Source organism: Manis javanica, chromosome 7, assembly GCF_040802235.1.
Source record: "Manis javanica isolate MJ-LG chromosome 7, MJ_LKY, whole genome shotgun sequence".
Lineage (NCBI taxonomy): Eukaryota > Metazoa > Chordata > Mammalia > Pholidota > Manidae > Manis > Manis javanica.
The window spans coordinates 72,184,212-72,206,904 of record NC_133162.1 but is presented as its reverse complement, the minus strand read 5'-3'; the positions used below and the strand labels follow the sequence as shown (position 1 = coordinate 72,206,904).

The following is a 22,693-nucleotide window of genomic DNA, read 5'->3' as shown; positions in this document are numbered from 1 at the left end:
CAACTCTGCACCTTCTCCTCCCAGCTGGCTGGCCCTTGAGAGCTGGGTGACACAAATGGCCCAGTGCTGGCAGGTGGTACATCCTGGTTGTGTCCTTTGGCAAGTCCCCTAACATCTCTGGGCCTGAATTCCCTTGTCTAAAAATGGCAATAATAATTCTTAGTACCTCACAGGGTTATGAGGATTTGGGGAGGTAAATGTAAAGTGCTTAGCTGAGTACCTGGCAGGGTGTAGGTGTCACTAAATGTTAGTGAGGATGGTGGCGACAATGGCACCTGAGGCCCACGATGGGGATGAACTCTCAGCTCATCCTGACAGTCTGATGGTCACCTGGGGCAACACCACACAAGGAGACTGTGGGATGATGGAGGGGTGTGAGGGGATAGGAGATGTGACACTGAAGTCAGATAATCTGGGACTAAATCTACTCACCAGTGGTGGAATGTGTAACACCCTTGCTTGCCCCACAGGGAGTGGTGGGGACCTACTGGAGTGACATGGTACATGAACTTTGTAAAATTGGGAACCCCAAGTTTGAGGTGCTGTCACGTCCCTCATGACTTTGCAGAGATCCCAAGTGCCCAGAGCAGAGGGTCCCAAAATGCTGGGGGCAGGGGTATGCAAGGAATGTCATCAGGTAGGGGGAACCAGGAAGAACAGCTTCATCCCACTGGGTTATATATAACTGGGTTCTGCACAAGGTTTTTTGTTTCCTTTTTAAATTTTTCATAATGTGGAAGATCTCTTCTAAAAGGGATTAAGAACAAAAGCCCTAAACCTGTGCTGTCCAACACATAGCTCTGTATGGCTGTTAAGCTCTTGAAATGTGGCTAGTCCAAATTGGTAATGCTCTAAGTGTGAAATACACACCAGATACCAAACACTTAGCACAAGAATGTAAAATATCTCATTAATAATTTTTGTATTGATTGTATATTGAAATGATGTTTTGAGTACACCGAGTTAAAAAAATATATTAAAACTGATTTCACCTGCTTCCTCTTAGTTTTTTAAAAATGCGGCTACTGGAAAATTTATTTTTATTGGACAGTGGCTACCAAGTACTGACTGCTTCCACAAGCCAGGTCCTTTATGTGCATTATTTCATGTAATACTTGCTGCAATCCGATGAGGCCCATGATGTTTTTAAGTACACTTTACAGATGAGGTATGAGCTTTAGAGGGTTTACCAGAGTACCTGCAAGTTAAGGGCAGGTGAACTATCAAGGTCAAACTGGAGCTCAGGCAGTCAGATTCGACTCCAGATCCTCTGCTTCATCACTCCCTAGGCAGCAAAACATTATTTTGCACGCCACTTCTAAATCGCGCCCTTGCCCACTTTGCCCGCTTCACCCACCCTATCCCTCTGCCTGTCAGGCATTCTCTTCCCTCTTCAGGAAAGCCTTCCAGACTCCCTGATCCACCCCGTTTACAAAGCCCGCACCAGCACCACACGGAGGTCTCAGCAGGTCAAAGGCATGTCCAATCTGGATCCCTGTAAACTGCTTCCTTGCTCAGGGCTACACCCGCGCAGAGCTAGGGACCTTCCTTCCCAAAGGCGCCGGCCAGCAGCTCCTCTCCCCCACCACGTCCCCCTGCACCGGTGGGTGAGGTTCGGGGCGCAGGGAGCAGCTGTGTCATGGTCCCCTTCCCTCCGAGCCCTTCAGCCTGCCTTGCCGCGCCACCCCCGACACGCCAGGAGACTCCGTATCCCATCAGAGCCCGGGGCTGTTGCCATTTCTGCTTGACGGAGTTAAGCCTGTCCAAATTAGAAGGTGATACTTCATCTCTAATTGGCAAGTTCAAAAGGCCCCTATCGCACTCGGCGGCCTCGGGAATGTGTAATTAAACAAGGTGATTTCTGACTCATTCCAGGTCCGGCCTGGCTCCCCGCGAGCGCCCGGCCCGCGGGCCGACGTGTTCTCCCTCCGCCCGCGCAGGGCTCTCCGCCCTGGCCCGGGCCTTCGCGCCGCCGCCGCCCGGCCCCCTCCCGGGCCCCAGGTGCTCAGGGGAGCGGCCGCCCAGCGCCGGCGCCAGCGATAAGATCCGGGCTGCGAACGCCACCCTCGGCCCTGAGGGACCCATGCGGGAGCTGCGGCCCGGGCCGAGCTGGGCCGAGGCTCTCCCGGGCCGCGCGCCGGCTCCTCCCCCTCTCCCGGGCCGGGGTCCGCAGAGAAGGGGAGGGGGCTCGGGCCTAAGTCCCCCGCTTCTCCTTGGGCTGCCGGGCAGCAGCCCCGGGCCCCACCCGGCAGCCGGCCTCCGTGGGAAGGAGGGTGGTGGCAGGCTGGCTCTGGCGCGCCCCTGGGCCGCCACCTTCCCTCCGGGCAGGAATGAGTTAACGTCTGCTCGGCCTGGGAACGCGGCGGGGGCCGGCGGCCCCAAGGCTCCGGCGCGACTCGCCCGCCTGGGCTCGGGCCGGGAAAGAGGAGGAAAGGGGCGCCGTGCAGATCAGGCCGTGTGGCCCCCTGGCTGGCCTGCAGACAGCAGCGTGCTGGCGCGGGGGCGCCGAGGCCCGGGGTACGCCCCGGAAGGTGTCCCAAAGGACCTGCCGGGAGGGAGCCCTGTCCTGGCTGGGTCGGAAATGCCTTACTTTTGCCGCGACAGAGCCTCACCTCTACCCGCCACTACTCATCCAGAATCCCTTCCACCCTCCCTCCGGTGTTCCCCATCTCTGCAAAGCAGCCACTTCCTCCAGCGCCCGCTGAGATTTCTCACCATTGCAGCCAGCTCCAAATTGCTCCCTAATCCTGTGGATTTTTAACCTCAGAATTTTGTGTCCCTGCCTCTGAAGGGGCAGTGAAGGGCACCTTCTGGGTGCCAAGCACTGTGCTGGGGCCTTAATTTCGTCCACAGAACACGACGTGTACAGAGTATCATGCCCATTTTTCAAAAGAGGGAATTCAGGCAGGGGAGATGAGTACTTGCCTCAGAGAGCATAGCGGGCCGTGGGCAGGGGAGTTGGTCTGATGCCAACGCTGCTTCTGCTGCCCTCACTCAACACCGTTGAGAGCTTTATAAAACCGGCTGGCTGTGGCCCCGCTGCTCTACACATAAAGCAGCCTTCCCCAAGCAAGGCCTCTTCTCACTTACCTGACTTGTCATCCCCACTCTCCAGCTACAGTAGTACTTACTGGGGGGTCTCTCATTTCCTCAACAGGATAGTCTGCTGAGTCCACACTTTGCTGTTCTTTACCCCATTGCTACTTGACCAACTCTGCCTCTCTTGCATGACATAGAGAAGCTCCCTCTCTGTCCTCTTAGCATTAACTACCTTATTCTTTCCCAAACAAGTCATTAACTTCCTCACTTCATCAGTTTTGCCAAATGCAAAAATGGTTTGTGTGTATAATAATTTGAAGGGAAAGAGCAGCTTGGTTTCTACTGCAAGTGGAAAATCATTATTGCTTTCCACATTCAAGATGGCTATAAAGAGAAATATGTTGAAAGTATAATGTGTTAAATGAAATATGTGTGCCCACCTAGATTCCTGTCTCTCCCATCCATGCAACTGGCACCAGGGTTCCACTGTGTCACCCTGGTGATCCATTACCCCTGTGTGTCTGGCTCCCAGAGTGCACAGCTGACAGCCCCTCCCCTCTTCATTCCCATGTACCCCCTCAACAGCATTCACTCCTTTATTTGTTTCTTCACTCACTACCTTTGCTGAGCATCTCCTCTGTGCCAGGCCTGAGTCAGGTGCTGAGGATACAGTGTAGAAAATCTGCCACAGCCCTGCCCTCCTGGGATTCAGAGTCAGAATCCAGTGGGAAGAAGGGGATTGATGTCAGCACTCAGGGCCTGGATGCCAGGAGCCCTTCTGTGAGCACATCCTATAGATCAGGGCACATAGGACCTTCTCCAGCCTAGGAATATACCTGCTAAAGAGCTCTTAGATTCATTGAGCAGGAACAGGCAGGGGAAGGTGGGGAGCAAGGAGGAATGTAAATTGCCTTTAGGCTCTGGGGAGCAGGCCCAACTTTGCCTAGGAAAGCAGGAGACATGGGGCTGAGCCCTCGTCCCTGCAAGGGGGCCCCAGGCAGTGATGAGAATGGGGACCAGACAGCCAGTGAGCCCAGCCACAGTCAGGCCCTGCAATGGCCATTCTGTTCCCTGTCACGTATGCTCTCCATGCCTCCAGTTATCCTGCCTCAGCTGAGGAAATCAAAGACCTGTCAGGCTGAGTAGCTTGCCCAGTGTCACACTGTGATGCAGTAGGTCTGTTCAAAGTTTTTTTGAACTTTTTTATAACTCATTTTTGTTATAGCTGCCTGTCCTCCAGCTCGAGCCAAACCTAGACTCCTGGAGAAACAAGCTCCTCCCCTCTAAACCCTCTCTTCCCTCATCTTGAGCCTGGAAATCCCCAGCCAAGAACCTCCTCTTCCTAAGAGCTGCGAGTCTCTAACCCTGCCTGGCATTGCCCACCTGTCTCCCCAGGGCCAGAAGCAGGCTCCATGGAATTCTGGCCCAGAATTAGGGGAAGGAGGGCTGAGCCTCATTACTAGAGCCTTGCTGACCACCGTCCTACTGTGGACATGGCCTTGGATTCAACCTATGGAGCCTATACACTGCCTGACAGCCTTCCGTACCTCTCCTGCCTCTCACCTGGCTGGTAGACAGAAGGCCGGATGCTGGCGGTGGTGACAACCCGGGGCTTGGGTGCAGGGGCAGCTGAGGCCTCACAGTATGTGTGGGCAACGGGTGCTGGAGAGGTTGCTGCTGCGGGCCTGTAGGCAGAGGCCTGGGGCCTAGAATCAAGGAGGCAAGAGTTAGTAGCCAGAAGGACAGCCCCACCCAGGCCCTGGGGCCTGCAGCCCTGGCAGGTTGGCTCCCTATCTTCAGGAGCCTCTGAGAGGAAGAAGCCTGAGAGAGGTGATCCTGGGGAGCTGCCAGAGCTGTAAAGGAAAGACCATGATGGTCTTGGAGGGACGAAGCTCCTCCTTGGGTGCTGAGTCTTTGTGAGTTTGATTAGAGCAGCAGAGACACCTTGAGAAAAAAAGTCCATTGCTGGTGCCGCTGCCTTAGAAGAGAGCAGGGAAAGCCACCAGCTGAACAGGAAGACCCATGGAGAACCCTCCACCCCCATGGGGAGAGACTGCTGGGGCTGGGGATGGCACGGGCAGGGGCAGGAGAGAGGAAAGAGACAGAGGTAGCCAGAGCTAACCCACTCCCTCAACCTTCAGACCTTCTGGGCACCCCAGTCTCAGCCCACTGGGCCTCCCACTCCTCCTCCTCCTTTCTACTACTGTTGCTGGAGGAAACAGTAAAGGCTCTGGTTTATGGGTGAAAGTGCTCCAGGAAGTACTCATGGGAAGCCAGGGGACAGGCAAACACACACACACACACACACACACACAGGCTTCTCTTGCCCTCTTCCTACTGGGTCAGCTGCCAAGAGGCCTAAGGCAGCTTGTTCCCACTTGTGACCCAGGGACCATGGGACCAAAGAGATGGTGAAAAAAGAGTCCCAGTTCATTGCCCTCCGGAAATGCTGTCTTTAGCCTCTCCTCTTGGAGAGTTAAAGGCTCCAAGAACTCCTGGAGTTAAGCAGCCTGTTTAACTCTGTCTGACCTAATATTTTCTAGTTAGTCTGTGAAACCCTCTCTGCCCAGTTTTCTTTGTCAATTTAAAACTAATGAACATCTTAGTTTTCTAAGAATGAGATGAACAGGTCCCTGGTTTCTCTCTGCTCCTTTCACATCCCAGCAGGGACCAGCTGACCACACCAAGGGCAAATGGGCTGTGGATGGGGGTGCTGGATCAGCTAGCCCCTGGAAATAGGGTGTCCCCCAGCCATGGCTTCCTGCCGCCCTTCCACCTGTTCCGCACGGGCCCAGGGCCTGCACACCTGTGCTGGTCAGAGTCGTAGGCTGATGGAGTACCTTCCTCCTTGGGGCCCTAGGAGGAGGCAGCCCTGAGCTAAAAAGCCACTGCCAAGCTCCTGAGTAGATCCAGAAGAGTGTGCAGGACTGCCCCAGACAGGTTGGAGGTAGAATGAGCCTCAGACAGAAAGTCTCCCAGACCTGGAGGTGGTGTACAAGCTTGCCCTGCCAGGTTGCCACATTTCTGGTTGAGTGAGGCCATTGTCTACCCTCCCTGGGCTGCCTGCCCTTCTCTGATAAACCCCAGAGGAGTGGGGCCTAAATGGAAAGGAAGAGGCAGTGTCCAAGGGGTGCCCAGCTTTCACTGTGGTGGGAGACAGCCAAGGGTAGAAGGCCCCATCTTAGCTAGACTCTCCCACCAGTGGAAGATGCTTCCCAACATCCCAGGAGCTATGGTCCTGTGTTAGGGATCGGTGTTGATGGAGGAAGTGGAGGCTTAAGACATCCAGTAAGAATTCTGAGGCCATGCACCAATGAAAGGCTGGGGTGTCCATTTGCCTCCCCTGACTCCCTCTAGCTCCATCCCAGCCCCTGTACAAGAAGGGGAGGTAACTGGGCCCCGAATGTGGTCCTCTGCTCCCTTCTGCAGCAGCTCTATCGAAGTAGCCCCTCCAGGTCCCTCTCTGACCTCCACCTGGGCCTCATCTCTCTTTGCAAGACAAAGTGAAGGAAGGGTTTGCCCTGCTGAGGGAGTCCCAAGGGCCCCAGGACACTGAGGCCTGGAGCATGGTGCTAGTGCCTACTTTTGAGCAGAGCACTAGTGTACAGAGCTCCCCGCCCAAACTTGCCACTCAACAACAGGAACATTTCTACCCTCCTACAGTTTCTTCTTAGTGCTCTTATCTGAAGAGATTCTGGTGTGCAGAGAGGAAGCAGCTTGTTAAGTAACCCCCAGGAAGCTGGGATAAAACAAGCCCTGGGGGCCCAGGCTGGGCTTCCCCTGGAGGTTTGGGTTGGGCTGGGGAAATCCTGCACACAGCACCACCTGGGTCATTGTGAAGCCGGGGGGTCGGGGGGTCGGGGGCCCAACACATAGGCCTGCCCACCGCTCTGCTCATCCTTTGTCCTGTCTCAGGCTGAACCAGGCACATGTAAATCCTGACCCAGAGAGGCATGTCTTTCCCAGCAAAACACTGAGAGCTGACTCTGACCCCAACACCATCTGACAATTCCATGCAATCCAGAAAGAGCTGGGCCCGTCCAGCCTGTTGCACTGCCTGGCTGTTCCAGAATGACCCATCCAGCCTGCCCCTCTGCCTTCCTGTACCTCCCTGTACTCCTTTCAATGCCCCCCTCCTTTGCTGGGTATCCAGGAGGTCGGACTGGAATGTAGTAACTCACAATACTCAAGGGCATTTTATGTGCTAGGTGTTTTGCATATACCTTTTCTATTCCAACCCTAAACAGTAGACTTTTAGATAAACGTCTTAGCAGATTAGGAAACTGATGTTGGGAGAAGCTAAGTCACTTTCTGAAGGTTACAGATAGTAAGTGGTGGAGCAGAGATTTAAATCCCCGTACACCAGGTGCTTCTGGCATTAGCATGCTCCTCCATCAAGAGAAGAGAGGGTACAGGACGTGAGCAAAGTTAACTAAATATCTGACCAAATCTGACCTGCCCTCTGTGCCTAGGTCAATGTTCCCTCTTCCGCAGAGCCTTCCTTGTCTTCCTGGGCCAAAGGGATAACTTTCATTCTCCCTGATCCCAGTCTCAAGAACACACTTTCCACACAGTCTCTACTGAGATACTGAGTGTGTGTGTGTGTGTGTGTGTGTGTGACTTTTTCCTCTCTCAGCACATGTGCCCCTGATCTCTAACTCTGTCTTCAGCCACACACAGTGCGCTCCCCTGAAACACACTTGCCCTTGTGTTCGCTCTCAGCACCAAGTAGTGCTAGGCTTGGTTTCTCCAGAGCCCTGGGGTCCTAACCACCTTGGATGAGACTTCCTGAGGGCCAGACACAGGTGCTGACAGATGGCCCAGGCGAGGCCTTTTCCGTGGTCAGGACCGGCACCTGCAGGCCAGTTACCTTGGACTGTCCGCAGGGCTTGAGGCAGGGGCTGCGGCAGAGGTGGCGGCACAGGCAGTGGCTGCGATCAGGGGTGGCGAGGCTGCGCTGGGAGAGGCAGCAGTGGGCGGCTGGGCAGAAGCGGGCAGCAGCGGGGTGGCGGCCTGGCTGGTGCACACTGGAGCATGCTCAATAGGGGTGCTGATGAGGCGGACCGAGAAAGACAACAGGTCAAGGGGGCCCCTCTGCATGGGGGTGGTAGCCACAGCAGAGGCAGGCTGGGTGGAAGGCACTATCCATACTGTAAACAGAGCAGGATCTTCCAGAAGGCGTGACCCCAGGCTCAGGAAAAGAGACCTCCTAGCACTCCAAGAGGGAAGGGTTCAGACCATAGAAAGGATCACCGCAATATTTCAAGCCTGGCAAGATTCCTTCCCACCCCCGCCCCACCATTTCTGTGTACTTCCTAATTTTTCTTTCTCAGTATGTATTATAAGAACAGTGTGGTAGAAAAGTTGATTATCAATCAAGGTTCCTCCCCTATCCTGTTTTCCTTTCGCTTTTGCCCTTTTCCATTTATCCAGAGGCTTGTACTGCCTTTGAGAAGGGGTGATAACAATGAAAAAAACAGAGGAAGATATTTGAATGTCATGGGCTTAGGCTCTAGAGTGGTGAGAGCCTGGCTTTTGGCTGCAAAGGACTCAGGGTGCTGACAATACATTTGATCTACCATGCCAGACAGAACAAGGGGATCTGAGCCAGCAACGGGACAACATAGCATGGGGGATTCAAGATTAGGGGTAGCTGCACCCGTTTTCTGGGTTAACTCTGGGGAAGTAGCAGGACTCCTGGGTCTCCATACCCATAGTAAAGGGACAGACAGACCTGAAACAGAATCCTGAACTCCCATCATGTGGCCTGGGTGCTGTAGAGGGTTTCCCACACACCCAGGAGTCACATGGACATGGCTCTGAGTACGTACTCATCTGAAAGGCCCTGTAATTGCGAACCAGAGAAGTGACTGCTCTGCCAGTGTGGACCAGTGTGACCAGGCGGGATAGGGATATCCCAGCAGATGCCAGCACACATGGACCATGACCAAAAACCAGGTTCCCATGTGTCCCACCCCACCCCTTCTGGCACTCTCTAAGTGCCTCTTCCCCCCACAGGAGAAGAGCATCAGAGCCTGAGGGGTGGGATTAGATTAGTGCCACCTGCAAAATAGGGCAAAGAATACGAATTAAATTATAGGAAAGCAAATAAATGCACATTCTTTGCTTATTTGGGTCATTGGACTAAGATTTGTACTTGCTACAACAGTAGCAGGATAAATAACTTCCCTGTCTAAATAAATGTAAGTCATTTATTGACCTCTTATAGACAATGTGCCAGGCATGTGTCTTTAATTCCTCACACAACCTCTGAGGTGGGTATTATTGACTCTATTAATAATGAGAGAATGGAGACTGAGGGAATTCAAGTGCTCAAGCTCCTAGAACATATCAGTATTGACAGCAGGGTCTGACTGTGGTGCATTTGGATTTGAAGCCTTACCTTCTACCTCAAGTGGTGGAAGGAAGAAACTTCTGGAGGGAGAAAGAAACTTCTTGTGATCAGTCCAAGTAGAACCTTTCCCCAACAAAAAGCAGTATTCTTTGGAAGAATTGGAATAATAATCTCCCTCTATGACTGCTTACCATATGGCAGGCTTTGTATTACATGGCTGTATAAGTATTACTCCATTACTGCATTTGGCCTTTTCAACCTCCTGGGCTGTTGCTATCATGATTTCATTTCAGAGATGAGGAACCTGAGGTCCAGAGAGACTGAATCTCTGCTAAAACATCACACAGCTGCCAAGTGACAGAAAGGTGTGAAGGTAATCACTATACCTCTTCTCAGACTTTAATATGCACATGAAGTTGCCTGGGAATCTTGTTAAAAATGCAGCTTCTGGTTCAGTAATAGGTCTGGGGCTGAGAGTCTACATTTCTAAGCTCCCAGATGATATGGATGCTGCTTGTCTGTGGACCCACTTTGAATAGCAAGGCCACTCAGGTCTGAGTAGCAAAACTACAGAGGTCTGTTCCCAATAGGAATGCACATGGACCATGAGTTGTTTACCAAAGCATTGCCAAATTGCTGTCCTCCATCCAGCAAGGGTGTGTGGTAGAGAAAGGCATGAAAGTGTGAGAGGGTTGGGGAGGAAGAGAGCTGGAGATGTGGCAAGGTTGTGAGTTGACTGCCCCATGGGAGGGAGCACCATTCTTCTCTGTGACTGTGTGGGGAACATCCAGGATGGACAAGGGTTGTGGCCATGTCCTGTTCAGCCCTTTCCCAGCTTAGTGGATCAGAGAGGAGGCCTCAGGCAGCCCAGCTCTCTGGCCTGCAGCAGCACCTTGCCACGGCCCTTCCATGAGGCTGCTCACCCACCTTGTATGAAAGAACCTGGCTTCTAGAAGCCATGCCTACCGAGCAGCTGCCTCAGACAAGCAGCTGCAGGCCCTGAAGCCATACTGCTAAGCTGGCTACTCAGACCCTCCTCTTGGCATGGGCAGGAGTAGCCTGGAAGACCCAGGCTGGCACAGGACACAAGGTTTCCTTTGCAATTCTCCCTGACCCTGTCTTCCATGGGCTTCTAGGAACTGAGGACACTGCTCAGGACACTGCCCCAGAAAACATCTGGGCTGGGGACAGTATTCTGCAGGGCAAATAGGAAGCTGGCTGTGCCTGTCTCCTTTGCTCCAGTCCTGTCAGACCAGCTTACCTGGTGCTCTCCCAGGCAGTGCTCCAAATGTACCCTGGGTTCTGGGGGGTCAGGTTGGAGCAGGACCTAGACCCTAGGAAAATTCATGGTCAACTGCAGTGCCAGGACAAAGGACATGCATGTGAGCCTGCTGCTTGGGGTTCTTGCTGAGTGACCTCCTACTGGGGACCACTGCAGACACCAAGCAGCCAGGGCCTAGGGGAGTTGGGCATGGTGTTGGATGGCATCCTGGAGGGTCTTGTATTCTTGTCCAGTCAGTTCCTGCCTGAAGTCCCATGAGTCCCCAGAAAGCCCAAGAAGAGGTACCAGAGAGCAAGCACTGCAGGGAAGGTATTGGCTTCAGTCCTAAAGACAGTGCTCATGAGATCACCCAGCCTGGTCTTGGATATAGCTGTCTCCCACCTCAGTCATAAAGCACCTCAAACACCTAAATAAAAATTAAACCAAACCCCCTATATTCAAAAGCTCACACTGCATGGGGAGGATGTGGCCAGAGGCAAAACAGCCTCAGATAGCCTGGCTACTGTCCCCTTTCAGCCATCTCTTCCCTCAACCCAGCTGCCATCAGGGGGAATGTGCCAAGCCTTTACCTCTGCTCTGTGGTGGTGGCCCTCGGTGGAGGGAATGGCAGGGCTTGGTGGATGGCAGTGTTGTTACATATGCAGAGGGTGAGGGTGGTACTGGTGGTGATGCTGCGTTGTGGGGTGGTCACTGGGCTCAGGCTAGAACCACTGGTGATGGTTGGAGGTGTTGCGATTGATCACGCTGGGGGATGGTCACCATTATTGGGGTTATGATACTATTTTTATTGGTTGAGAGAATGGAATATGAAGATCTTTGTTAACTGGGTGATGACAGGACACCAGTCAGGTGACAGGTCTTAAAATTGTCCAGCTGCCACCACCTAGCTGGCATTCCATCTTGTAGCCTGGTGACTGTTGTTCGGGGCAGCACTGACTGCATCACTGTGCTGCACTGCACACCTCCAGACGCCCTGCTGACATCACCGTCTATGCAGAGGACAAACTCGAGAATGGTGTGCAGCGATCCCCAGGACTACAGAGTGAGTGATGTCCTGCAAGCGCTGCTGGCTGCACACTGCCTTCAGAGCACAAAGTACCCTCCCCTGGCATTCCAGCTCTGCACTACTAACCACAACATCCTCTGCCTTCCCTCCATCCCAGCCAAACTGATCCACTTGGGATTCTGAGACCCCCTTTCTTCTCACCAGCACCTCTGCTCCTTCTGCTTAGAGTACCTGTCCAGTCTTCCCTAACTGCACATGCCCCCATCTTTACTGTCCTTGAAAATCAAACACACAGACTCCTTCTTCCAGGAAGCTGTCCCTGATCCTCCAGTCAGAGCACTGCATGTCTCTGGACCTCATATGGTCAGCCTTGCACCATGGTCACTCACAGCCACATCAGCCCTTTCTGATTCCTTTGGCACCCCCAGCAGCCAGGCATGGTGCCCTGACTAATGCCCATAGACACGGAATGCTGAATGAGGACATCTCTCCTGTTTACTCCAGAGGGCTTTGTGTGGACCCTTGCACTGGGGCCATCCAAGGTCTGTGTGCAGGGGCCTGGGGTCACTGGAAAAGGCAGGCTGCAAAGCAAACAAGAACCTTCCAGGGCTTCAAGAGGACTACAACAGTTCAGGGGCTGGGGCCAGGAGGCTGCAAGGCCACCCATAAACTCTGATTAATTGGCTCAGGTCCCCTGCCAGTGTTAGGACATCCACTGTCTAGGTAGCAGCCCCTGGCCCTACCCTTGGGACTTGCAAATCCTCAATAAAAGGTCAGCCAAATATGGTTGTGTTCCACGATGCCTGGATGTAGGCAAGAGCACATACACTCACCCTCCCCTGTTGGTCCTCCAGCCAGCCTGCCCCACCAGTCCCTGGCCTTGGCCCTGGAGTCATGCTGCAAGAGGTCGGAAGAGATGGGAAGCCAAGGTAGAACAGGTGAGTAGGGGACTTTGGGGGCACACCACAGGGTAGTGGGCAAGACAGAGCAATCTCCCTGGCCAGTCCTTCAGACAGAATTGTCAAGGTCGCTGGAGGCAGAAAGAAAGCCTATACCCAAGCAGTGAGAGTGGGAGCAAGGCTCTGGCCCAGTTCAGCTGCAGGAGAAGCCCTGAGAGATGGCCTTGGCATCTGCCTTTATTTGCTAAATGCCATCGCTCTCATGTTCTCAGCCTGTGGTTCCCAAAATCTGATGGGCAGACAGGTGGGTGGGGAGGACATGAGCCTGCCAGCATGGTCTTCCTAAATGCCTAGGGCTGGACAAGGCCCCAGGTGGTTGGAGGCTGTCGACAAGGGCTGGGGAGTTTTTCTGCCCTCTTGCTGCCTCAGCAAGACTATACCAGGCCCATCTTCTACTTCTCTCCCCTGAGCCATGGCCATGGCCCACGGAGGAACCCAGCAGTTCCCCTGTGAGCTGCTCTTCAGGCCAGGCATGTCTGCCCAAGCCCCTTTTCTCACCTGCTGGACCAGGACTGAGCATGAGCAGCACCTTCTTGGAGAAAGGTTTAAAGAATGCTGGGGGGTGGGGTGATTTCTGATGGGAAGGGATGGATGGTTTGGCCGGGTGGTTGTGATTGGTGTAGCAGGAGAGGCAGGGGGCATCTGGGTTCCCCGCCATCATGCACTGCCCCTTGGGAGGCTATAGCTCCCCACCAAGCCTCAGCACCCACCCCCACCCACCATTCACCCTGCCTGAGCTCTGCAGCCTGAGTGGGGCCCTTGAAGCAAGAAATTGGCAGCAGCCGAGCTGCCCCAGGTCCCAGGTCCCAGCCCCAGAGGGCACTGCCCCTGCCCCTTCCCTGGTGGTGCCTGTCCTCTCCCCATCTCAGAAATGCCCCTCTTGGGCGGTACACACACACAAGCACAGCATAACTGGGGCTGGTTTGGTTCATTTCAAATCCTCTTTATTTCAGAACAAGCATGCTTATATGTACAGGAGAGAGAACTAGGGAGCCAGCACACAGCACAGAGAGGAGAGCACATGCCCCAGTCTCACCACAGCCAGGAGGGGCCTCTGCCTTATCTACCCTGGTGATTCCTCCTCCTCTGCAGAGCCCTGCTCCAGGTTGCCCAGGCTCCAGAGGGTGACAAGGGAGCAAGTGGGGTCAGGGAGTTGGCCTCTCCCCAGGACCCTGATCTATAGGCAACTGGGTCCAGGATAGCACTAGGCCAGGCTGCCTCTCCCAGGAACTGAGGTTGGTGGGAAATTGACCAGTGGCACTTTCTGTTTCCCTTGGTTCTGGGGTGTTATGCTAGCAAACCCTGTCATGTCCTCTCTGACCTATGGCTAAGGCCCTGGGCAGGGAGGCAGAGGCTCAGGCTATTTGGGGGCTGGTGAGGGTTGCAGTGAGGTGGGGTGGAGTATACACAGAGCTGCATGGGGCTGGGCCTCAGCTGTCAGCTCTGGGGCAGGCAGAGCAGAGCGACTGCAGCTGACTATCAAGGAGCCCCCAGCACAGCTCTACATTCTCAAGCATCATCGTGGAGCTCACATGCCAGATCTGTGGGCAGGGGAGGGAGGTAAGGACGCCAGCCTGACTGGAGTGGGGGGAATCCCGATAGACTTAGCTTTTAACATTAAGGATTTGGGCAGAAAGGCCATGATGCCATTTGCGCAATTTGGCAAAACGTGGGCTGTTACGTTCCGTTTCAAACCTTTCCCTGTGGCACAGAGAGAGAGAGAGAGAGAGACAGAGTGACAGAGAGAAGAGAGGAAGAAAGAAAGGGGTTAGGGGATGCTGCTATTCCCCTGTTAGATAGCTGGGCAGAGGGCAGGGGAGGGAGAAATTTGGCCTGGAAAGGCTTGCCATCCATGGAGTATTGCCTAGGGGTTCAGGCCTAGTTTGGAGCAAGACCAGAGTCCCAAGGACCAGGATGGAGGAACTGGAGTCCCTGATTTGTGTGTGTGTTGGGGGGGATAGAAAAGGGGCCTGGCTAGTGGGCCTGAGGGCTGGTTGGGCAAAGAGGGGGTCTCTGGGTTCTCCCTGTCCTCTATGGTTAGGGATGGGCAGGGCTGCTTTGGCTGTGGGCTCTCAGGACTGAACCAAATGGGCAGGTGGGTCTAGCATGGTCTCTGTCCCCAAGCTGGGCATCAAGACGGAGGAATGCCTGTTCCTGTGATGAGGCTTTGGTGAGCAAACCTGCCACCTCCCTGTGCTGCCCTGGCCTCTGCCAAGCCTTCTCTGTTCCCAGAGAGTAGCCTTCAAATACCGCCAAGTGCCCAGCCCACCAAGCACAGCCAGGCACGCACGTGCACACACACACCCATGGGGCCACCAGCACACATACAGAGTGCCAGGACCACCCGCCACTTCCTACCAGCAGGACCTCTGGGTCTGAGCCCACAGCTTGCTGAGCCGAGGGCATAGGACAAAGCAGACAAGGAATAGCCAGAAACAGAAATGGAAGAGAGGGTGTGCCTGAGACAGACCAGTGCCACAGATGCCAAAATCCTAGACCCTCCAAGATGCAGGGGCCTCTAATATCCTCCAGACCAGAGGGGCAACTTGGTGGCCCAGAGGCCATATCTAGGCACAAATATGGTTTGTTTAACCTGGACTGTTTAAAAATTCCTTTCAAAAATTAATTGCTACATCCAGACCACAGACTACTACTCAGCAATAAAAAGAACGAACCACTGGTACGCTCAACAACTGGGATGAGTCCCCAGAGAATTAGGCTGACTGAGAAAGGCCAGTCCCACAAGGTCACAGGCTGTCTGGTCCCATTCAGACAACATTCTTGAAATGACAGAATTATGGAACTGGAGAGCAGATAACAGATGAGCGGTCATCACAGGTTAAGGAGAGGGTATGAGCAGCAGGGAGATGGGTGTGGCTTTAAAGGGCAATAAGGGAAACCTGGAGATGAAGGAATATTCTGTATTTGTATCAGTGTCAACATCCTGGTTGTGATATTGTACTGTAGTTTGGTAAAACATTACTATTGAGGGGTAAAGGGTATATAGGATCTCTCTATGTTATTTCTTACAGCTGCATGCCAACCTTCAATCCCCTCAAAATAAATACTTCAATAAATGAATTGCCAGCATGTAAAAATCAGGAAGATCAGATTGAAGTCTTTGAAAATCACAGGAGGGACAGTGCTGGTCTTACATTTCTGCGTGGCAACAGTCCCATGTCCCCACATTCACACCCAGCCACCTTCCCACATCAGCATTACCTGTAGATGCCCCGGTACACCTTGAGTCCTGCTTATTAGGTCTGTGTAAGATTCTGTTTGACAAAAGGGGCCCACTGCTGCTAACACATCTGAAAACCACTTGTTGAGTCCAAACTTTCCTAATAGCAAGAGGAAGCCAAGGCCCAGAGACATCATGTGAACAACCTAAAGCCACGTGGGAACTCAGCAGCAGAACCATGATCTGCTACCTACCTCTCTGAGGCTGGGGAGAAGGGGCTGAGACAGCTAGGACAGAGGCACGGTGGCAGGGTCCACACAGCCCTGCCGACAGCACCATGGGCAGCACCCACTGACCACCCCACAGAGACCACCCAGGATACAGATGGCCAGTGTGTCCAGCAAGTCCAACAGTCATCAGTGTTCAGTGACAGGGTCACAGGGATGGTTCTGGAGTGCTGGAGACTAGAGAAACAGCTCTGCTTGCAGCTGTTTGGAAATTCAGTTAGCCAAAGAGAGGAGCAAGGAGGGGAAGGAAGAAGAGAGAGGGGCAGAAGAGAAAGGAAAGGAGGTCCTGGGCCACGAGGGCTGCTCAGAGACACCAGGGCATCCTGGCCTCTCCAGTTGTAGTTTTTAAACTGGCAGAACACCAAGGATGAAAAATCCACAAAATGCAGGTAACTTTTATTACTGACAGCTGTCCACTGCCTCCTTATGAGAAAGGGCCCTGAGCCATGCTGGCACCGTGAGAGACAGCCAAGCAAGCTGCAACAGAGCTGGACATGCCCAGGGTATCTGCAAGGGGGAGCAGGGAGGAACTAGCGAGTCCCCGTGCTCTGTTGGAGGCAGGGGTGAGGAGAGGAAGAAAACCTTGGCTGGCTGTACAATGGAGAAGCAACTTTGGCCCTCTACCAAATTTTGGGTAAAGACTAGATGGCTTACTGGACTATTTGTGGGCTGGCTTCAAAGAGGGGGGTAGGACAAACTTGAAAATGGCATATAGGAGCAATAGAGCACAGGAGCAGGGGGAGTTGACGGTTCAGTCACACTTAAAATAGCCAGATACTAACTTTTGAGCTAAATCACTCACCATCTCAGTTCAAGCTCCTAACAGACACATTACAGGTACAATGTGTTAAGAAAATATTTCTTAACACAAAGGTTCAGAACCGTTTCTGGAACTGCAAGCCATCATTAGCAGGCCAGGAAAGACCACACTTTAGGTTTCAACGTCCCAGCCAAAAAGTGGGAGCATCTGGGATTGGCAAAAATGTAGGTTCAAAATGAAATCCACATAAAATCTGAGCTGTCCCCAGAGCCCCACTCTCCATACAGTCTTGTAGCTGCTGTGCACTGGTCAGCAAGGACAGAAAGCCAGCCCAGGGTGTAAAAGCACCTCTGAGCCCCAGCTCCTTACACAGAGGCCACCACAAGATGCGCTACCCCAAGCTAGACTCTCCCAGGAAGAGCATGCAGATGACACATTTTACCGCCGGAAGTGTAACGATCCCACTGGGCCCCACACCTCACCATGGAGGGCCCTAGTGGGTTCCAGTGGGTTCCAGGGCAATGCACCCTCCTCATGCCCAGGTCCATGAGCACCTGACAGGCTGCAGGTGGTAGGTTAGTGGCTGTGGCTTCATGCCTACAACTGTCAGGGAGACTGTACACTGAGACCTAGCCCTGCACGAGCCCCTCCTCTGCCCAGGGCTTGTCCTTCCTTTCAGCAGCTGCTGTGCTTCTAGGGATTAATGGAACTAGTACCTCAATGTAAGTCTGGAGAGCTAAGTCCAGGGGTCAGGGGCCATGCCCAGCATAGCCCTCTGCATGCCTGCTTCCCAGTGCCCAGGCTCCAGACTCACAGGGGACAGGCCTAGAGACACACATGCAGGCAGGGCAGCTGGCCCAGTGCCCTCACAGGCAGAGATGCCCGCATTCTTAACAGCCCAGCAAAGGCCAAAGCAGCCCTGCCCCCTGCCCAGGGACAGAGCTAGGAGAGCCCAGATTCCTCACTCCTGCAGCCTGGGTCCAGAGGATAGAGACTCAGCTCCAGGCACCCGCCTCACTGACCTGGGATGAAGGCCCCAAACCAGCATCAGCTGGAGCCCTTCAGGGGCCAGGAATTTCCAAATACATGAATTTGAGAGGTTTCTTCCATGAGTCATGGGACCTGGGGGCTGCCAGGGAGGGATGGGGTTAGGAGGGGCAAGGCTGTGGAGCCCAAGTCCAGGTGCTTACCTTGACCTTCGCAAAGCTTCTTCGTCAGGGTCTTGCACTGTGGGTAGAAAGTTGCTGGTCAGGAGGAATCACAGGGAGCATAAGGAAGAAAAGCCACTGGAGCTCTAGGCATTGAGTCCCACAGATAGAACGGTTACTGCCCCCCAGCCAGTGGCAGGGAAAGGCTGTGTGCCGGGCAAAGGGCATGGGGAAAAAGTGGACATGAGAGGATGAGAGGAAATGGTGCAGTTGGGAGGGAGTGGTCAGAGGTGTGGCCTGCGGGGGTGCGGGGGTCCTCTCATCCCAGCTCTGGCATCATTTTGCCTGCAGGGAGCATGGCAAGCCTGCTGCCCACCGTGGAGTCAGGTAACAGAGCAGAAAGCTGGTGTCATCTGCATCAAGGTCAGCTCATCTTCAAAGGGGATGGGGCTTAACTCCCTGGCTTCTGTGGGCCTTAGGTGGAGTAGGGCCCTCTGGCCTTTCCGCATCTCCAATTCCCAGACCTCCCCCAGCCCTCACTTACTGTATTCTGTCCCCGTCATCTGGGCCAGTATGCGGAAGGAGCGGGACTGCAGGTTGGAGGAGCGGCGGGCCCACTCATCAGCCTCGTCTTCAGGCTTGTTCTGGTTCTTGATCACAGCCTGATATACGGGAGAGGCACTGTCCACAGTGAGATCTTTAACAGGAAGGCTCCTACAATGCAGAAGGAGGCTGTGGGCGAGCGCCAGGCTGGAACCAGCTCCTGTCCTCCCCACTCCCCCCGCGACCCATCCCCCTTGCACCCCCACACCCTGAACGCCCGTTGTTGGCCCCACTTGTCTGAACCCACCATGTCCTTTGCCCACTGCCATCTGACAGCCTGGGACAATGCCTAGGTGCTCAGTGCTCAGGGTGGTCATGGAGGGTCAGGAGGCTCAGATGCCTCCTGCCAACCCTGCCCCCAATGCTAACTCCAGGTACAGGCCGAAGACACCCTACCCCCCAACCCCTCTTTCAAGGAGGAGGTAACAAAGGTCTTCTTGAAGTGATTTCAACCTCTCTGAGCAGGCCCTGGGTTTGGTGCTGGGTGAGGACCGTTCGTTCAGAGGACTCAGAGATTTCCTTAGGGCCAGTCCCATGTCCTTGTCTCCCCTTTGGGTCCAAACAGGGAACCACTGACACCATGACTTCCCTGGAGAGGACTGGGAGCCCCCACTCAGCCAAACCAGGGAGCTCGGTAGGGAGGTGGTATAAGAAACAAGGCACCCAGGCCTGTGTGGCCCCACATTGCCAGCAGACTGTGGGATTTCTGCCTGGGGGAGCTGGCAGTGAAGGAGGGTCACTAGTCCTCTGCCCCAGGACAGCCTTTAAGGGGGGCCTGGTGACCTTCCCTTAGACTCCCAGGGTTTGGCACACAGTAGGTACTCAAAACCTAGTTGATTGAACAAATCCGAGATGAGAGACAAAATGAGCCCCAGAGCCCTTGGGTCCAGGGCCTCCCAGCCCAGGTCAGATACACAGGGCAGGATATGTCAAAAGCTTTACGGGTGCCCACTCACCCCAGCCAGCAAGGGCTGGAGGATCCAGGCCACAAAGCCCACCCCCTCCAGAGTCAGGGTAGACTGAAGTGGAGCTCACAGCAATAACAGCATGTCTCCCCAGCCTATGGCCCAGAGGCCCAGCCCTTTTCTCTTACAGGTGCTGAAGCTGAGGCCCAGTGAGGACAGTCCTCTGGCTCTAGGTTACAGTACATAGGGGCCCCACTGAGTCAGAACCCAAGCTTCCCAACTCCTACCTCAGTGTCCTTTCCATCAGATCCTCTGTAGTGACAAAGGCTCGGGAAGGCCCCTTTTGCCCACTGGGGCCGTACATACCCCAAATGCTCACACCTGGAGACAGAGCCTAGCCCAGATACTCATCCTACCCAGCCTCCCCTGGCCTGTGGCCATGGCTGCCTCTACCTGCCTCCCAGTGGCCATGTCTTCTACCCTCTCTGGAAGGAGCTGGATGGAAGCATTGGCCTACACTCTCAAGATTGGTAGTCTCTCAAGTTTGGTCCCCAGTGTCTGGCTCAGGGTGGACCACAAGAGCAGAGGTGGAGAAAAGTGTTGAAGGATGACCAAGGCCAGGCAGAGTGGCCCCAAATTCCCTGAGGGCTCTACCCAGGCCCAGAGAGCTACAGTCACTGGCAGACTGCCTTTGGGATCAAATGGAGAAGGCTACAGAGCCCTCTAAGTCCAGGCAGGAAGGATCCTGGGCTGTCTAGGGAGCAGAGCACAGACTGGGATCTCACTGGGAAGGCCATTTCTGGCATAGGAAGGGGTCCCAAGGATTCCCAAGGCAGAGACTCAGCCTGCTGTCTTTGGGTGAGATGAGCAATCAAACGGCACAACCAGGACTCCCGGGTCTGCTAGGAGGAGAGGGAAGCAGGAGGTGTGGATTGTGCCATGGAAAGTGGAGGTGTAAACCCAAGCCCAGGCCCTGCCCTTGAGCCTGCCTACATGGAGCTTTGGGGTCAAGAAAGCAAATGGAAGGTGTTCGCTGCCATTTCCCTGGAACATGCCCTTGAGGTGATGCCCTGTTCCTCTGCAGCTCCAAGGGCTCAACAAAGCTTCCAGAAGTCCCTTGGGATTCATACTGTTGGCTTCACTTCCCACAATATCGTGCAAAGACAAGGGACGTGGAGACTGGGAGTCAGATGCAGGAAATGTGCTTTTGGAGATTCTGGGGCTCAGGGAGAATATACACATACAGAGAGGATGGAACAGACCATGCAGTCCTGAGACCCTGGGTCCGAGGCTGCCCTCTGGAGCCACCCCCAGCATGGTCTTCTTGCCACCAAAAACACTCCAGTCACTGTAGCCTCAAGGTACCTCTGGGCACTGACTCCACTCCCCACTTCCCCCCATCAGACTCATCTTTTGCCTCCCATGAGTGATCCTGGCAGGTGCCAGCTCCTCCAGATCCATCTCCCATGAGGCTCCTGGGGAGGGGCCTCCAAGATGTCCCCTTATCACCCACTCCCCTAAATAATGGCTCAGTGTGGATTCTGACATTCAGGTCTAAAGTGTCCCATTGCAGACAGGACAGCTCAGGGGGTGGAGGGGAGCACCCGCAAAGCACAGCAAGGAGAACACAGGCATGCAGGTCCAGCCAGGTGGGGCAGTGTGATGTCGCCGCTTTGACTTCTGTGCCATAGTGACATTATTTGGGGCAAACCTCAAAAGACAAGTACTTCCCTGTGTAGGATGCTCAGCATGTCATTTGTCTGTGAGGTGGGTGTGAAGAAGAAGGTGGACAGAGCCACCATCCTCAGACACATCCCACCACACCCACACATCCTCCCGCAACAAGACAGACCGAGGACGGAACAGACACTATGAGGTCTACTTACGCCAGTGGCGACGCCCTGCCAAGCGGAAGAAAGCTCAGCAGTAAGTTTGTGTCCATCATGGGATGGTAGAGGGGCCACGCACACACAGGGGAGCAGGGTTAGGACCAGAAATGAGTTATGGGAGTTGGGTGAATAAAGGAGGAAGAGAGAGACAAAAAGAAAACTGTCAGTGAGAAAGGAATCATGGACATTAACAGCAGAAATGGAGCACCTCATGGCAGGGAGGGGCCACTCTTACCCACAGGCACCATGGCAGTATCAGCCCAGCAGGGCTAAGTTAGAAGGAAGGGGAAAGCATGTTGCTTCCCAGGTAACAAGGGATGGGAGTGAGAGGGGAGGGGATGGGGAGTAGGGAGGAAAGGACCTCTGAGAATCCTAAATTGGACCAATGGTGCATCACATTAAAAAATAATCATGGGTACCCTAGTGGTAAAACCAAATGATAGCAATCTTTCCCAAGGTGCAGAAAATACAAAGTTAGTGAGGAGCAGTTCTTCATTATTCCCAATGAACTCTTCGGCGACCACCACTCTTAAGAGTACCGCAAGGACACACGCGGCAAACAAATGTTAACAGGAAATCCCTGTTAGTTTTTTGGCTTTATCAGGCAGTCTTGTTTTTCTGGGTACACATGAGCTAATGGCTGTGTTTTTAAACTTGCATCGTCATAGTTGCTGCTCTAAATAATGGGATTAAATAAATCAACACTGCCCAGAGTTCCGCAGAGCAGCAGCCATGAGCCTAGAAGGTTTGGGACTCACAGCTCCAGGGCGAGCAAACTCTGCCCCCTGGTGGTCTACAGGAAGTACTGTGTGCCTGAGAGGCCGGCTCCCAACCACCGGAGTCAGGACGTCTGTACAGCATTCCATCGTTTGGCCTCCGGAGCCTACCCCTTATAACTTGCATGAATGTCATGGCAACAAGGGCCAAGTTCTACAAAGGCCGAAAACGATAGGGATTTTCTGGGACTTTTTTACGCCTCTATTGCTCTTACAACGTCTGTTTTTGCTAGCTTCAGAAAAAAGTGCAACCATCATTTTAAGATTTCTTGCTGAGTTTCCCAGGCATCTGGACTCAAGGATATAATGTTGCCCAACGAGATAATCAGTCAGTTCTGAACATTAACACTAATGGTATTCTCAAGTAGAAAACAGGAAGAGATTGTAATTGTGAGTGTGTGTGAAAAAGAAGACAGAGAAAGACACAGACAGAAAGAGACATAGAGATTCAAAGATATGGAGAGAGATTGAGAGACAGAGACGGAGAGGAAGAGAGGTCCCCA

The 22,693-nt window shown here is 53.8% G+C and overlaps 1 protein-coding gene across 8 annotated transcripts in view; it reads right to left on the bottom strand.

Moving 5' to 3' along the window:
- The window catches only part of LDB3 (LIM domain binding 3), a 57,073-nt gene that overhangs the window by 16,643 nt on the left and 17,737 nt on the right, over positions 1-22,693 (bottom strand). For 2 of the 8 annotated variants that reach the window (XM_017673211.3, XM_017673213.3), the window contains 4 exons: positions 18,562-18,731; positions 18,060-18,096; positions 7,910-8,089; positions 4,603-4,745 (listed from right to left, as the gene is read on the bottom strand). In XM_017673211.3, coding sequence (XP_017528700.1) covers positions 4,603-4,745; positions 7,910-8,089; positions 18,060-18,096; positions 18,562-18,731 — 530 coding nt within the window. Of the gene's footprint in view, positions 1-4,602; positions 4,746-7,909; positions 8,090-13,563; positions 14,343-18,059; positions 18,097-18,561; positions 18,732-21,411; positions 21,427-22,693 lie in introns of those variants that run through there. The other 6 variants (XM_017673214.3, XM_017673216.3, XM_017673217.3 and 3 more) reach the window with 4 other exon arrangements.